The 17,583-nt window shown below is 39.7% G+C and overlaps 1 protein-coding gene across 3 annotated transcripts in view; it reads right to left on the bottom strand.

The window, feature by feature from the left end:
• The window catches only part of MAP3K7CL (MAP3K7 C-terminal like), a 114,353-nt gene that overhangs the window by 72,819 nt on the left and 23,951 nt on the right, over positions 1-17,583 (bottom strand). For 2 of the 3 annotated variants that reach the window (XM_036926312.2, XM_057503906.1), the window contains exon 4: positions 17,238-17,353. In XM_036926312.2, coding sequence (XP_036782207.2) covers positions 17,238-17,353 — 116 coding nt within the window. Of the gene's footprint in view, positions 1-6,338; positions 7,495-17,237; positions 17,354-17,583 lie in introns of those variants that run through there. The other variant, XM_036926314.2, reaches the window with a different exon arrangement.

Raw genomic sequence — 17,583 nt, 5'->3', positions numbered from 1 at the left:
GGGGTTGGAAACACTGACACTAGGGCAGACAAAAGTCCATGTATAACTTTTAACTCCCCAAAAGCTTAACTACAATAGCCTACTATTGACTAAAGCCTTACACAGATAACATAAACAGTTGATTAACACATATTGAGTATGTTATCTGTATTGCACACTGTATTCTTACAAAAAAGTAAGCTAGAGAAAAGAAAATGTTTTTTCAAATTGTCATAAATCTTCAAGTATTTTCCAATATATTTATTGAAAAAAATCCACATGTAAGTGGACCCACACAGTTCAAACCCGTGTTGTTCAAAGCTCAACAGTATTTATAATATTGCAATGGTTGTGTAACAGTTTGGGGGTAGGGGGTCAATGCATTCAAATGCCATTAACGCTCACCTCTCTCTGCTTTATAGAAAAGGAAAACAGACAACCTAATGGAGATTTGCTTGCAGACCGCAAACACTCCACGCTAAGTCTTGAGTCTTGCTTCTTGCCCTGGATCTGAGATCTCACCACTGGATTCACCGTGTCAGTTCCCAGAAAACATAAAGCCATAAGATTTGGCTGGCAAACCGGATTTTTTCAGAACACTTAGGGCTCGACAGAGTAGCAGGTTAAATGAAAAGAACAGAAACAAAAATCTCAAAAGTAAAGAAACCACTCCCGCTTAACCATGACCAAATTTCTTGCTTTTTTTTCTAGCCGTTTTTAAATAAATCACATAGTATCTAGAGCATCCTGGAGAGTGCAGGGCTTGTGAGTCATACCCTTACTTACAGGAATGACGGGGGAGGCCAGCATGCTCAGCATTTACTCAGTTTTTGAGAAGGGTGCAGGCAACTAAGAAGCTGGGGGCAAAGCTGTCTCAGACATAATTGTACCTTGTCTTACCATCTCTTTCTCAATTCCTTCTTAATATCTCTTTAATAAATCCTTTCAATACTCAGACCTGAAAGAATAGCCACCGCCCAGACCTGCCGGATGACAGACAGCACAGGTTGAGCAGGGCAGGTTGCAGATGCAAATCCTCCTTCCTTTGGCCGTCAAAACATTTGGTTCCTCCTTTGTTTACAGTGGCTCAGCCCTTCTGCTCAGAATTTTTGCCCTAAACTCTTTACTTCAAAAGCAGCCAATGAAAAGTTTTTAAAAGACAAACTCCCATAGAGGAAACTGTTTTCCAGCTTGCGTGACTCAGGCCATGGCCTCAGGGTCATTATCACAGCTGCGATAATCACACTCCTAAAAGCTGCCCCTGTTGTCTACCTGCCCCAGAGCCACCTGGGAAATGGGCACATATCAGGACTGAATAGCAACATTTTCAAAGGTTCAGACAGCAGACTGAAACGGATATGATTTCAACGCTATAACATAAACTCTCTTAAACATAAGACATTTTTCTTTCAGGGAGCATTTGCTGGTAACCATGAAAAATCATAGATTCCCAGCTAATTAAACTTAGAATGTTAGAACCGGAAGGTATTCAAAGCATCTAAAGGTTAATGCTATCAGCTTCATGAACTATTACACCTCTGCCTATGTACATTTCACTTTCTGTGTTCATGTGTGACGCGTCTACACTCCCATCTCTGATTACTATGATTCTTTAAAAATCACAAGGACAGGTGAAAAATATTGCCTTAAAAGTTCTATTCTTAAGAGAATACTTAAGAATATTCTCTTACCAGTTCTGGGTTTTGCAACTTTGAAACATGAGATAAACATTACTAACAGGTGGATCATAGAAATCTTCATAGAAAAAGCAGGATTAGTACTATACCCCAATTAAATATCTTAATGGTCACCGTGAAGGTAGACTGTCTTTCATTCCGCCAGATTACATGATACTACTAAGGGTTTACTTATTCTCTAAGGAGAAAAATAGTCATTAAAATGACTTTTCAAGTAAAATGCGTATAACAACCTTATATCAGTAACCCTATCATCTAGCTAGCTAGCTAAATATGTATAGTATAAATTGTAAGATAAATTTTAGCCTAAATAAGCAGGCGAAGAGAGGCAACAAAGGGCCAGACAGTTTATTTTAATGTCCCCAGGCGAGGTTCCCTAGTCTATGGAAATGGAGGCTGGGGAAGTCGCTAAAGTAGACAGGCAGCAAGTTTTTAAAGAAGGTAGGGGAAGGCAGAGCTTAGATTTATAGCAGCGTGAGGATTGGTTAGCCTGAGGCACATTTTTCAGGTTGGGAGGGGGCAGCAGCCGGGGACTTTGGCAGTCATTAGTGTCTGATGTGCTCACCCCTCCCTCCAGTGCCTTCAACCTTACATAAATAACCCTATATAGCACTCGAAGCACCTTAAAATGATGTAACTTAAAAAAAGAAACAAACATGTGACCCTAGGAGATAAGTTAACATATTACCCCTGTGCTTAAAGTGCTTTTAGGATTAAGGCTAAAATTGTTTATGTGCTCTCCAAATTCCTCTCTCTTCTACAACCTCATCTTGTGCCACCCTCTCCCTACCTCTTCTTGCTCAGCCCCACTGGCCTCCCCTCAAGTCTTTGAACTTGCCACAGGGCCTTTGCACATGTTTTCACTCTGTCCAGACACCCTCCATCTGCCTTCTCTGCCACTTGAGTCCTTATCACCTTAAGCAAACCATCCCAGTCTCTTCATCTCAGAGTTTCTTTCTCATGTGCATTCATAAACTATTTTCCTTTTCTGTTTGGCACTTCCCTCATTTATTTGGGGTGCTTGTTATCTATGCTGCATAATAAATCACCCCAGAATTTAATGGCTTAAAACAACATTTATTACCTCAATGCTCCTGAGAATCAGAAATGAGTTGGTGCTTGGGTGGGTGGTTCTGGCTCAGAGTGTCTCGTGAGGTTGCACTCAAGACATCGGCCAGGCGTGGGCATTTGGAATGTTACCTGGGGTGGAGGACCTGCTTCCAAGTTCACTTGTGCAGCCTCAGTTCCTTACCATGTGCGCCTCTCCATAGGACAGCTTGAGCTTTTTCAGAACATCGAAGCTGGCTCAGCCCAGAGCCCGTGACCCAGGAGAAAGCAGATGAAGAGGAAGCTACTGTCCTTTTTGACCTAGGTGTCACATATGGCCACTTCTGCTTTATTCTGGTTTGTAGAAACAAGCCTTTAAGACCAACCAACAATAAAGGGGAGTGGAATTAGCCTTAGCCTTTGAGGAGATTTTTGAATTTATTTTAAGTCCACCCCCAGGTGGGTAGTTAGGTAAATAACGACCTCCTTTACTAGACAAAGACTTCCTGGAGAACAGGACCCATGCTTCTGTTGTTCACTGTGGTGTCCCTGGCCCCTCCCCAAATGCCTGGCAATGTACAAGCACTTAACAAAGAGTTATTGAAAGAAAAGACAGTAAGGAAGGAAGGAGGGAAGGAAGGAAGGAAGGAAGGAGGGAAGGAAGGAAGGAAGGAGGGAAGGAAGGAAGGAAGGAAGGAAGGGAGGGAGGGAGGAAGGAAGGAAGGAGGGAAGGAAGGAAGGAAGGAAGGAAGGAAGGAAGGAAGGAAGGGAGGGAGGGAGGGAGGGAGGAAGGAAGGAAGGAGGGAAAGAGGGGGAAGGGAGAGGGAGGGAGGAAGGGAGGAAGGAAGGGAGGGAGGGAGGGAGGGAGGAAGGAAGGGAGGGAGGGGGAAGGGAGAGGGAGGGAAGAAGGGAGGAAGGAAGGGAGGGAGGGAGGGAGGAAGGAAGGAAGGAGGGAAGGAGGGGGAAGGAAGAGGGAGGGGGAGGGAGGGGGGAAGGAAGGAGGGAAGGAGGGAAGGAGGGGGAGGGGAAGGGAGGGGGAGGGGGAGGGAGGGGGGAGGAAGGAAGGAAGGAGGGAAGGAGGGGGGAGGGAAGAGGGAGGGGAGGGAGGGGGGAAGGAAGGAAGGAAGGAGGGAAGGAGGGGGAGGGGGAGGGGGAGGGGAGGGAGGGAGGGGGAGGGAGGGGGAGGGGGAGGGGAGGGGGGGAGGGGAGGGAGGGAGGGAGAGACACCTTGTATCTGCATCCCAGCCTTTCGTATAAATCACGGGACATTAGTTTCTGGGTTCGGAGGGTGCAGATGCTGAGCTACCTCTTGGGCTGTTCTAAGAACTAACCGACGCAGCCTATCTAAAGCAGCCGGCAGCGGCTGGCCCAGATGGGGCCCCATGCGGGTCGGCTCTCTTCATCTTCCTTGCCTCACTCCCACGTGCAGTCCACCCTGAGCCACGTGGCTCCCCACCCCTTCCCTGCCATCCCTCCTAGTCCGCTGCTCTATCTCAACTGCTACCTGCTCTCCCCTTGCCCACTCCTTGCTGCTCGTCTTCTTCTAACAGTTCCTCATGACATGGTGTCATCCACCCCACTCACTGCAGCCATATTAATTGTCTTCGAGGCCAGGCCTGACCGTTCACTCCTCTTTCCAAAATGTTTCTTTTGTCCAGACTCCCCCTACCGCCAGGGCCCAGTGGAACTGTCCAACGTAACTCGTCACCACCCACTGCGTGTGCTCCACAGGAGGACTGTTTGCCCCAAAATGGGTGATCCTCATGCTGTGCTTCCCACCCACTGTGTCTCTGCTCGGGCCGTTCTTCTCATCTCTTCTTTGAACCCCTACAATAAAGTTTATCTTTTTGCACTTAAGTTTATTCTTGTCTTTCAGGAACTAGAATGCACCTGCCATTTCTTTTACTAAATTGGAAGCATACTGAAGGCTGGGATTATGTTGTTCATTTTTGTATCCTCTATTGTTGTTATTCTACCCCACATTCAGGAAGTGTGTAATAAACTTTTGCTGAATTGAATTTGAATTCCAGCTTACTTTAGTTCCTTATTTGTCCTAAGTTAATGATACATCCAGTGCCAAGTACCAGAATGAGATTGAGCAACATGCTCTGCCAATACCAATGATTAGAGGTTTTACTTCTAGTCCCGTATAACTACATTCTTTTCATGCCTACATGAACTAAGTGGCCCACAAATAGAAAATTCCTTAGTAGAGCAGTTGCAGAATATAACATGGGTTACATTTTCTTTTCATTTGAGCTCTAAAGCAAGCACTTCCAGCTTAATACTAAGCTGATGGAGAAAATAGAGAAGTCTTAAGTGATTCTGTGTTCTATAGATAAAATGCAGTGGTAAATAAGATTGGGGGAAACTTGTCAAATGAATGAAAAGATAAAACTGATACTATAAGAAATGTTACCTTTAGATTTCTCTAATAGTACTGCAAAATAGATGTTTTCAAATTTTTAACGAATTAAAGTCTTCTTAAAACACACACACCTAGAGAAATGCTTTCTTAAGAGTCATGAAAAGATGTATTTTGGAAACATAGTAAAATTTTAGGCTGAGACTAGCACAGACATGAAAATATTTACTCAGTGTCTCCTTAATATAAGTGGTGTTCAAACATCTTTACCTTATTAAATTACTTTCATTTTGGTAGAGCAGACATTTTGGAACTATATTTCCCACCCCCTATTTTCTATAAGGGACCATGAATGCTTAAACTCTATAAATATATGTAACCCTCTTCAGGTGGGTGGTGACCGAAAACTATCCCTTGTATTTAAAGGTTGGTAACTTATCCTTCAGACTCCCATTTCATTAACCCTGGATTTATGTAAATTTAGTGAACAATCCCTCCTTGATATTAGTACTTATGAGCCTTGGAGTTACTAAAAAAGAAAATTCTGCCAGAATAATAGGGACTTCAGGTTTAGCCTTTGGTCAAACATTAAAGCAGTTTAAGGGTAAAGGTGCTGATATAACATTTAAAACTTTGAGATTCATCTAAAAGCTTCATTTTGCAAATGAGAAAACTGAGGGTCAGAAGGCCTCAGGACTCTACACCACGCAGTGAGAAACCCAAAGGCCTGCCACGTGCCTCCCCTTGGCATTTTCCCAACTGCCCAGTGACTAGTCCAGCCCAGGTGTGTCGGCCGTGGTGCCATGAGCACACCGGGCCAGACAACTCTTTGCTGGAGGCGGGGGCTGCTGTCCTGTGCCTGGCAGCACGTCTAGCAGCACCAGAGGCCTCTTTCTAGATGCCACGGGCAACCCCTCAGCCTTGTCATGATAACAAAAATGTCTCTAGGCTTCTCCAAATGTCCCCTGGAGGTGAAATCACCCCCGGTTGATAATAACTGATCTATCCCAGGCCACCTTATTGTTTTAATCAACTATTCTCTTTCATGTTTTCTGGGTAAATATCTTAAGACATTCAGGCCTACTCAGTATGAGAGCTCTGAGTTGTTTATATGAGACACCAGTCCTTCCAAGAAGATAGACTGCACTGCTCTTTTGACATGTAAATACAACTAACAACAAATTTTGACTAGCGTTAGCCAATCCCAACTTTTAGCATAAAGGAGGTTAAGAAAATGAAAAAATACAGACTGACAGTTTTGATCCATGTTTAATGAAAAAGAAGTTACATGAATAGAAATGTACGTAAAACGAAGAGATCAATTTGGGAAAATACAGCAATAGGTAGAACAAGGGAAAAATCTTTTTAATCCTGAATTTACTTATATGTTCCTATTAGTTCGTATTGACCCAAAACATCTCCTTAAATCCGAAACAAAGTCGTAGTTATAATTTAACTGCTGTTTTCATGGGGACTCACCAAAGTAATGTCCAAACAGTACTTTTCCATTTCCCCCGTGCCCCCAGAACACACACAAGCAGAGGCAGAGATGTGGACGGGGAAGTAAGGGATGGGCAAGAAGAAAATACAGCCTTATCAGCTTTTTATTACAACAGCAAGTTCACACCGGCAAATGTGTTTTTGGCACAAAACATGCTTTCTGCTAATATTTTCATGAGAAAGCTTTTATGATATGCGACCATTTCTTCTTAGTCCAATCAGTCATTGATGAATTAAATCTGACTCTGGTGAACATAAATACACGCAGAGAAGTTTCTGATAGTTCAGATTTGAGCACAGTTGAAATATTAAAAACATGAAATTTAGAAATACACAGATGTCAAACTGCAGTGAGCACCCTATGGGTTTGTTTCATGGCTTAATTCTCTTCATGATCCTTAGTGGAGTCAGTCAATATTCTATTTTTATTATTTTCTGCCCTGATGTACAGTATAAATCATATTTTTCTAAATAAGAAAAAAAATCTTTGCAATTCTTTTATGATCTCTGAAAACATATAGCAGTGACTGGTTTGCTTTAATTACCTTATGTAAAATAAAATATTCCTTCTCTCAAACTAGATCTGGCAAGCATTAAACTAATTATAGACATTTGCCATGTGGGTAAGAAGGAGACAATAGATTTTACTCACTCTCCCTTTGGGAATCTTTTGGCCAGCACATGGCGGTTACCAACCTGTTAGGCTCACGCTGAATGACTTAGAGTTAGGATGAGCCCTGTCGCTTCTGATACTGTATTCGAAGCTTTTCTAGTTGTTCTACACATTGTGACTGGGCCAGCTTCAACGTCCGATTCTCCTCCATCAGTGCTTCAAACTCCCGAGCCAGCTGAGCTGCGTCCACCTTCTCCTTTTCTGCCTGATCCAGCTTGGCAATGAGCTCCTTTCTGAAGATTCAGGGACCAGGCAAAGGAGAAGCACAAAATTTAATGCAAATGAATTCAAGTATCCAGGAATGACCTCATGGAAGCAGAATATTACCCATCACTGCTTGCCTCCAATTACTTACTTCTATTTTGCAGCTTCACAAGTTTTAGAACCTTTATTTTATTCTAGCACCTCTTGTAGTCACATCCAAAATACTAAACGTATACCCCCCAAAAAAGTTCAATACAGTCTTTGATAGTCAAAATAGGTGATCATTTTAACAATACAACAAATTGTGAAACTTGCAACTAGTTCAGGAGAAAAAAATGCTAGAAAAAATCAGTTCATAATTTAAGATGCTATCTGTTGTCTTATGAGTAGGAGAACTACAGTTCATCCCTTACCTAATCTTTGTCTTCCAAATTCAGTTACTATCTTCCTTTGTTTTCTGTTTCTGAGTTTATCAAATCTTTACTAGGCTTTTTTTTGAATCGAAGAATTCCAACTCCTTCCTGTAGATACTATTTTCCATGTCTTTCTCTAGTCTTTATATATATATATAATCTTATAGGCCTAATTAACAAAATAACAGAACACTGGTGCTGTTCTGACCTTAGAATTCAGGAAGCAGGTATTACTGGAGGGAATCTGTAGTGCTAACGCCTTAAACAAATTCAGTTCTCAGTAAATATTTGTAAATAATTCATTTATGAAATAGACATAATAAGGTTCACATTCCATGTTTAGTGCATTTAATAAGCATGACAACCCAAAACAGGTCCACTTCTCTAAATGTGGGTCAGTTAATCCTAAACCAGATCTAACCAAATTGTTCTTTGCCTCAAAATAAACATATGTCACATTTCTTTCCCCTCTGTAAGCAAGAGTACAGAGAAACCTGGAAGACTGCTTTAACCAAGTGATCAAACTTGGTATCACTAGTAATGAAATAATAAATATTGCATGTACCAGGAAGGACGCAACATCCTTTCAGTGTTATTCTTATCAAAAATCCATACACTAGACAACCTCAGATTGAGGGAGATTCTCCAAAATTGCCAGCCTGTATGCTTCAGAATATTAAGAACTCTTCCATATTTAAAGAAACAAAAGAGAAATGATAATCAAATGTGATTTGCAATCTGGACTGGAAAAAAATAGCTGTGAAGGATATTACTGGGAAATTGATGCAATATGAATATGGACTGTGAATTCGATAATAGTACTCTATCATTGCTAAGTGAGAGAATATCTGTCTTAGAAAACACTCATTGAATTATTTAAGGCATAACTGCACAGATAGATAGTTCGGTAGGTAGATAGATAGATACCCCATGTCAATAAGGAGAGAGAAGGAACCCCAATAGTGTAGTATTGGGAGAGAGAGAATAAAGCGTAACTGGGAAATATTTATTAATTAATGTATCCAGCGAAGGCTAGATGGAAGCTCTTCATACCGTTTTTTAAGCTGGTCTGTAAATTGAAACTATTGAAATAAAAAGTTACCCTGGGAAAAGGACAAAAAGCACATCAGAATATAAGTTCTGATATTTTCTTCCTGTACCCAGTGGACGGCCTTGTGTACTGAATTTGATGACCACTGAGCAAAACCAGGTTTTGGAAAGAAAACACCCAACAAGGACAAAGAGGAGATAACCTAGAACATCGATATACATACACATTGAGTCCCTTGGGCCTTCATTGATCTTTGAGTCCTCCATGGGGTTTACAATATAAAGGCTCCCAATAAATATTTATCAAATGAAGAGTAAGGCACCTCAGAGATAAATACCATATATTTTAAGGATGAAATAGAAACCCCGAGTGCTTAATTTAATTGAAAAAGTCACACAGCCAATAAGAGCCAGAAATCAAACTTATTCTTCTGATTAAATGTTTAGGGCCCCTTGTCTCTAAGCATAGTTTAAGCAATGAATGTCAATAATTAAGTATTAGTAAAGTTCCTTATGTAACTATCTTAAATAAACTGATTAGTAAAACTTAGATAAGTAACAACACTAAACTAAGTTTTCTACCTTTATCTTACATCTACCTACCACTTCAGCATTTTATTAAAAATAATAACAATAATAATAATAAAGGGAGCAATGTGGGATCCACATATAAATCAAGTATAAAAATCAAACGAATGTTCATATTTGACCTGATTGTTTATAGTTCATAATGCGTGATCAAAACTGAAAGTTTCTGTGATGACTGCCCTTGCACTGTTCACCATGTAAGAACTTATTCACTATGTAAGAATTTGTTCCCCATGTAAGAACTTGTTCGTTATACATCAGAAGATTGGAGACTGTTGAGAATTAGGCTTGGGGTTGATTAATGATTGTGCATAGAGTCCCCTATACAGAATTTTATTGTTGTTAACAACCATTTGATCAATAAATATAAGATATGCCCTCTCAAAAAAAAAAAACTTAGATAAGTAAAAAAGAGATCTGCCTCTAAATCCCCATCCATCAGATCATCCATTCCTGTTCTTTTTTTTCCTTTCAAATTAACTGTGTCACACAAATGATTCAGACAGAAATTGAATTTTGCTTTCAAATCACAGTCTAAGAGCTGGCAGTAGCAGGTGTAGCGATAGCTGTTGTCCTCAATCTGCATTTAAAACTCCTGAGGATATCTGTTTTGACTGGTAGGGGAAAATAAAACACAAAAGCACAGATTTTATAGCTAAAAGGAATAGTGATGATTGTCTAGTCCACTCTTATGACATCAGAGAAAGTCAATAATAATTTCTTCCTTACTGGAATCAAGAAATCTCAGTTGATAGGTTTCTAAATTAGTTTCATGTATTTGATAAGCAATTATACATATAGTCAATGAATAATGTCAAAACATCTGTTATCTCCTGCCCAAGACCTATTTACATAGACATATTTATGCTCAGCTATTAGCAATTCCTAATTAAACCCCAGTGCATCAAGCTGCAGAGACAATCTTAAAAATAGATGACCTGAGGAACAAATCAATAGCTCTAATTGGCTAGAATGTGGTCCTGCCTTTGATTTCTTGTTTATCATTTCTGTCATCCCCTGCAATGGAATGTGACATGGTGGATAGAAGACCACCCTTACAGGGTCTTATTTCTGAAATCAAGAACTTGTAATTTATTTTCCACATGATGTACTTCAGCCATGAAAAGGCCATGACCTTGGGCCCATCACGTATCACCTGCTGTCCCCATCCTACGTCACGTACCTGGAAAAGTTTTTGTTTGTTAATACAAACATGGAAAGGGAAAGTCCAAGTGAGTTGGTAAAGAGGACTTTGAAACTTTATGGAAACTAATTCCAAAATTAAGGACATTCTTTATGTTACAGGGAGTTGGAATATGGATTCATCATTTGGACAAATATTTCTATTTCTGGGAAGACCACTCTTAGGGTTCTTGAGATTTTCAAAGTTGACTAAAGACTTTCATTTTAAAAAGACAAAACTCTAGACTGTTTGGCCCCAGTGAGCTGAAGACTTTGGGATAATAATGTAATAAAAGACTCTGTCATTGGGAAACTTTTATTTTATATAGTGATTTAAACTATACTGTTGGTGGTTGTTGAAAACTATATGTTCTGGCACAGCATTTATACAGAGGAGAGAAGGAGTAGATGCCTCAATATGACAAAAAGGACGTGAAACTCTACCTTTGTTTTGTGTGGGTGGCGGAGCACAGTATAGACTGTGGTGTTGAAACCCTACACATGAATAAGGCATGAAGAATAAATGTAGCCTATCTTTTGGGAGCCAAAGGGCAACACCCTTGAGGAAAGAAGTGAGATTGGCTCTAAAGTTCTCAACCTTGGCACAATTGATCTTTTGGGCCATACAACTCTGTTGTCAGAGGCTGTCCTGTACGTTGGTACCGTACCAGGTTTACCAGCATCCTTGTCGTCTACTACAAGATGCCAGGAGCCCCTCTCCCTGGCCCCAGTCACAATCAAGACTGTCTGTAGACATTGCCAATGTTCTGGGAGTGAGAGGCTGAGGAATCAGTGCAGTTAAGAACCACTATTCTAGATGAAATGGAGATTTCCACTGTCAATCAGCCCAAAAAAGTTAATCCTGGGCTAGGAATAAGGTGAAAGGCAAAATGTCTCCTCACTGTGCTCCCCCCAAAATTGGAGCCCTTGCCCTAGCTTAAAGACACCATCACTGCGATGAGGTAGATATTCAGTCCCTTTTAAGATGGTTCCAGGCATAGGATGAGGGGGAAAAATGCCTGCAAATGAGATTCCAGTAAAAAGACTGGACTGCACGTAATTAGTGGCATAAAAGGCCCAATCATTATCATTAAGGCATAAATGGAAAGTGTAATCTCAAAGCCTGATCATGTCTGGGATATCTGAATTTCACACAGAATCAAATCCTAAAATGAAAGAATCCCTTTGGCAGTACCTGTGCCTCTCTGAGCAAAGTGAAGAGCAGAGGCAGCTCTTTGGTCCTCCCATTCATTCACTCTACAAGCATTTATTGAAATCCTATTGCAAACCAGGCACCATGTAAATGGAGTGAGTCTTGCTCACCAAGTTAGTCTCTAGAAGCATATTTCCACTGCTGGAAAATGAGTTCAAATCCCATGCCTTACAAAGAAGGCATCTTACCCATAGCACACATCTTAAGAAAAAGGATAGAATTTTTCCTCCACAATCCCCCATACCCCACAAACACTTGTTTTTTGTGGGAAAATATCTCCATTTACTGTTTCTTTATGATAGTTGAAACCTAGTTTTAGGGGGCTATGTAAATATTTAAGAAAAATATGCCTGGAGTATAAAAGTGAGATCTGGTTTTCAGTGTTCCCCGGCTGTGGTATCTGTTTTCAAAGAAAATCATACCCTGACGTGAAGCAAATAGAACAGATAGAATTGGACTTTCTCTGGTTGGCACTTGTACAGTCCCTGCCTGACACCCTCTCCATCCCCAAACTTTGAGAGGTTCTCCAGAACAGTTTAAAAACCTCTGCCTTCAGGAATATCCTAAAGAAATACATGTTTCTGATTAAACATAAAAGCTTCCTATAATTGGAAATTTCAGAATAAGTTAAATACCATGACTAAAAACAAATCAAAACAGGGCTTCTTTTAAACTATGTTTATAAATTACATATGCTCCCTTTCCCCCATCCTGATATATTCCCCTCAACGAGATGTTCTTCCTTCAATCATTTTATATGATTTTTAAAAAACATGAAAATATAAGTCTGCCATCGATTATTAATCCCATATGAAAACTCTTTTCTAATGTTCTGCCTGAACCCACAAAATTATATAATATTTTTTCAACTCAATACAAAAAGACAAATAATCCAATTAGAAAACAGGCAAAGGAGCTGAAAGGACATTTCTCCAAGAAGACATAAAATTGCCAAAAAGCACATGAAAAGGTGCTCAACATTTTTAGCTATCAGAGACATGTAAATCAACCACAATAAGACACCATTTTACACCCACCAGCATGACTCTAATCAAAAAGACATAATAAATATTGGCAAAGATATAGAGAAATTGGAACCTTCATATATTTCTGGTGGGAAGACAAAATGGGGCAGCCACTTCAGAAACAGTCTGTTAGCTCCTCAAAAGGTTACACATTGAGTTATCATCTGAACCAGAAATGGGTATGCATCTATTCCTAGTACATACCCAGGTGAATTGAAAACATATGTCCTACATAAAAACTTGTAGGAGAATGTTTGTAGCATAATTATTAATAATAGTCCAAAGTGCCAACAACCCAAATGTTCAACAGATGAATGGATAAATGAAGGATGGTATATCCATACAATGGAATATTACTCAACAATGAAAAGGAATGAAGTCCTGATGCATGCTGTGACGTGGATGAACCTTGAAAACTTTATGCCAAGTGAAAGAAGCCAGGCACAAAAGACCACATACAGTATGATTCCATTTACATGAAATATCCAGAATAGGCAAATCCATAGACACAGTAAGGAGATTCAAGGTTGCCGGTGGCTGACAGAGGGAGGGAGAAATGAAAGTGACTACTCAAGAGTACACAGTTCATTCCCAGGATGTTGAAAATGTCCCAAAATTGTGATGATGGTTGCACAACTCTGTGAGTATACTAAAAACCACTGAAGTATTTTTTTTACTTATGCAACATTTTTCAATGTTTTCTAACAGTCTATCTCTTTTCCTGACATTCTTTGTCAATCTCGTAAACACTACAACACCTAGCTCAATGTTTCATACACTGAGCAGACAAGCGTTTTCTCTTTTGAATAAGATAAAATACTCTACCTGGAGCAAAGCAACCTTTAGTAATTGTAAATCTTATTGTAGATCTAATTGTAGTTTAATCATATGCTTTAAAATTTTTCTGTCAAACAATTCAGTGATAAATTTCAAAAACCATGTCTCTATCTCACTTCTATGAGTTTCCATTTACATACACTAAAAAGTATATGTTATATAAAAATGCTTATAATATTTATTTTAAAAATATGTATACATTTCATGTTATTGTATATGCAATTATATAAAAATATCTATTTACTTGTAAAAGACCTAGAAAGAAATAGCAACAATGGTAGGAATTCTGTAAATATGTCAGAATTCTTGGTATTTTTTTTTTAAGCTTTCAACAAAACTGTCATTTTTTTCAATTGAGAAGAAAAAAATCCCAATAAAAATAAGAACAAGCTCTTTATATGTAATTAGTCACTAAGCCAGAAGTGATTCTTTAAACTCGTTCTAGGCTGAATTATAATTTTAGAAAACATCTGACCTCTTTATCCATCTAATACACATGTTTTAAAATAATAGTTATAATCAACTCTCCCCTATCTCCTCTGCAGTTTCCCAAACTTGATCCAGGGAGACCTCCTCTGGAGATGAGAGAGAAGTTCAGCTTAACCTGTACCCACATGACTCCAGGAAAGAAAACATCTCTAAGAGTTTGTGTCTCTTTTTGTGTCTGGCTTACACTAGCCAGTCCCCAGAGGCAACATAAACCACATTTTATGAAACAATGGGGAAAAAGAAATTCTCATCCAAATCATTAAAAAACAGAGAGCTAATTACTTGTGTCATATCTACTTAGCCTGAACACAAAGACTTTTGAGGAAAATATCTGTTGCAAAATGAATTTTTGCTTTAGTAAAGCGTTAATAGCCATTGGAGAACCCACCTCATTTATTTATAAATATAAGGTATAATCATACTTCCTCTCTTAATTGTTTATCTTAGCAATTCTTTATGGCTGACATTGACTCTATATTTTAAATATAGACCATACAAATTACAAATGAAACATGTACACAGAGAATATTACTATCATCTATAATCAACCACTCTAAATCACCCTCGCTTATATTTGACCCTATGTGCAGCTCCCTGTTTGGTGACTGGGGTATAAAGAGATATTAAAAGTTGTCCTTGCCTGTAGGGAAGCATATACAGTCAGAAAGACAGGACATAAATGTAGAAGGATAACTACTGGTAACACCAGCCTTCAAAAAGTAACAAAAGAATTGTTCCAGTGAATTTTCCTGCACCCAGGAAAAGAGCTGGACACTGTGGGGTGTCCAGGACAGGGATGTGGGCTAAGCTGTCCTGAAGGGTAGCATTTGGGGACCAAAGAGGAAGGAAGGGGCACTCTGGACCTAAAGCTCAGCATGAGCAAGGGCACAAAAGCAGGAGTGAACAGGCCAATGTAGCTGAAGACAGGGGATGAGACGGAACATTCTACAGAGTACCAAGGCCATACTGAGGTAGATCTTGAAATCCAGGCCAAGAACTGGGCATCATTTTCTAGCACTGTGAAGCCACAGGTAGGGAAACCAGTAATGATATTATATGGACAAAGATTTGAAGTAACAAGTCCCAATCCCAAATGGCAGAAGTGGGAATGGAGAAAAAGAAATTTGAGAGCCTTTATGAAAAAGAAAGGAAACAATATGGCTTTTGCCTCACATCTAGCAATTATTTAGGAAGAAACACGGAGAAAAGATAATACACTTTCAAGAACAGTCCATCGTTCAAGTACATTTGGGGAGTAAATAAGGTTGGTTTTACAGAAACATCAAGGACATGCTTCAATAAAAGACCTGATGGGTCATCCTCATATCAGTATTCTGCCATATTTTTTCATGCAACATACAAAAATGCAAACTGACAAAACATCAAATTTAATGGGTGAGTCCTGTATTGCCAAAAAAAATTTTAAAAAGCCGCACATGAGTTAATTTAAATAGCAAAGTTCTCCAGTACCTTCAAACTGCAGAGCTTACAAATAAATACATAATTACCTGGGTTTTTTCTATCACAACACCAGAGTTCACACACATACATACACACACACACACACACACACACAGGAAGATACATTTATAGATAACTGGTTATACAAGTACCCCCTAACTTCACCAGTGGTCACATTATCAAGCTTCTTCAATTCATTTATAAAGTTTTTAGGACTGAGATTGTGTTTAAATGCACAATCTGAGCATTCCAACTAACTTATAAAAACTCTTAGACCAAAAAGAAAGTTTCAGATATATGAGGGAAAGTTTGTGTTTCTGATCTCCTCATAAACATCTTTTAATCCCTATAACCAAAAGTCCAGGTATGGTTTTATGTTTGAAGCACAACGAAGCAAGGAAAATGTGCAACGAGCTAGCTGAGGTCTTACAGTAAGTACAGAAGCCTGACCCTGAAACCCACCCTCCTGCCCACCACATCAGACTGTCCAGCCGCCATTCAGGGGCAGGGGGAGGCGGTCTCCAAAGCGTCCAAGTATTTCATAAACTTCTCCAAACAAAATATATTTTACCTGCTTTGATTTCAAAATTAAGTAATTAAATATATACCATATATTACTCTGGTAAGAAGAAAGGAGAAATAAAATCATAACATGTTTAGATTATGTGTCACTCATTCAATAAAATGCAGTTAGCATCTACATGCTATGTACTGTGCCTGGCTTCAGAGGTCTGGCAGTGAGAAGTATCTGCCTATCCCTGAATTTACGGGGTAAAAGCACTTAGTGGGAGACACAAATAAAATCAAACTCTCTCCTTAACAAATGTGTAAGTGCAAACTGACCAGAGCTATGGTGGAAAAGTGTCTGATGTTTTGAAAGCATTAAAGAATGGGGATCACTGGGGTTGACATCGGCAGACACAAGTACAACAGAAAAGGAAAATTCAGAAATTGTAAGTTATGTGTGAGTAAAATTAGAGTTCTTTAATTAATAGAACTGTACAATTCCCTACAGCAGAACTGTAATGGTAACAGAAGCTATCAAGATAAAACCTTCCTCGGGTTATTGGACTATAAAATGCAGTTAGTCAACTGAACCATTTACATTATTTCAAAGAACTAGCCCATTGGCTTCTGTGCTTGCTGGGAGATCTCTACCCTGTATGCGTTAGTTAAAATTCACCCCAAGCCAAAGAGCTCTGGGACCTCTGGGCACATTCATAGGATGGTTTTGGCACTCTTAATTTCCTGAGATGAAAATGCTTATTAAAAAATTAAGAAGTGAGTCGGAAGCACTCCTGCTGTTCCTCTCACTACTCCATAGAGTAAAGCATTCAATCTATAGCAGTTGCGCTTCGATCATTTCTATAATCAAACACGACATCCTTGGAAGTTGCCCTCTGGTCTAGGAAATGTCAGGTCTGTGCCTGCCCCCTCCCTCCCCTACAGCCCCAGTCCACCACCCACCAGGAGGCAATGCTCAGGGTGTGGGTGCTCGGGGGAACAGTACTTACTTTCTTTCCTCAAGCAGAGCGATTTCCTTCTTGACCTCATGGTATTCTTCTGCTATCTGGCAGTGTTGTTTGAACACCTGCATGGATTCCAGGGAGTCATGACAAGGCGGCAGAGGCTTCACAAACAACAGTGAGAAGAGGTCAGTTCATTTCCTTGCATCACAGTCAGTTACCAAGCATTCTCCTCTGCTCACGTTCTTTAGAGGGAGAATTTTTGCATGAGAATAGCATTGTCAGTCAACATGGGAGAGAGCTGGCTGATCCTACATGACTAAAAATAGAGAGGTGGACTGATAGTCCCCACATTCATTGTCCAGAGTCATTCACGGGCATTCTCAGGCCCGAG

The sequence above is a fragment of the Manis pentadactyla genome, chromosome 1, assembly GCF_030020395.1.
Source record: "Manis pentadactyla isolate mManPen7 chromosome 1, mManPen7.hap1, whole genome shotgun sequence".
NCBI lineage: Eukaryota > Metazoa > Chordata > Mammalia > Pholidota > Manidae > Manis > Manis pentadactyla.
This window is presented reverse-complemented; position numbering and strand designations above follow the sequence as displayed.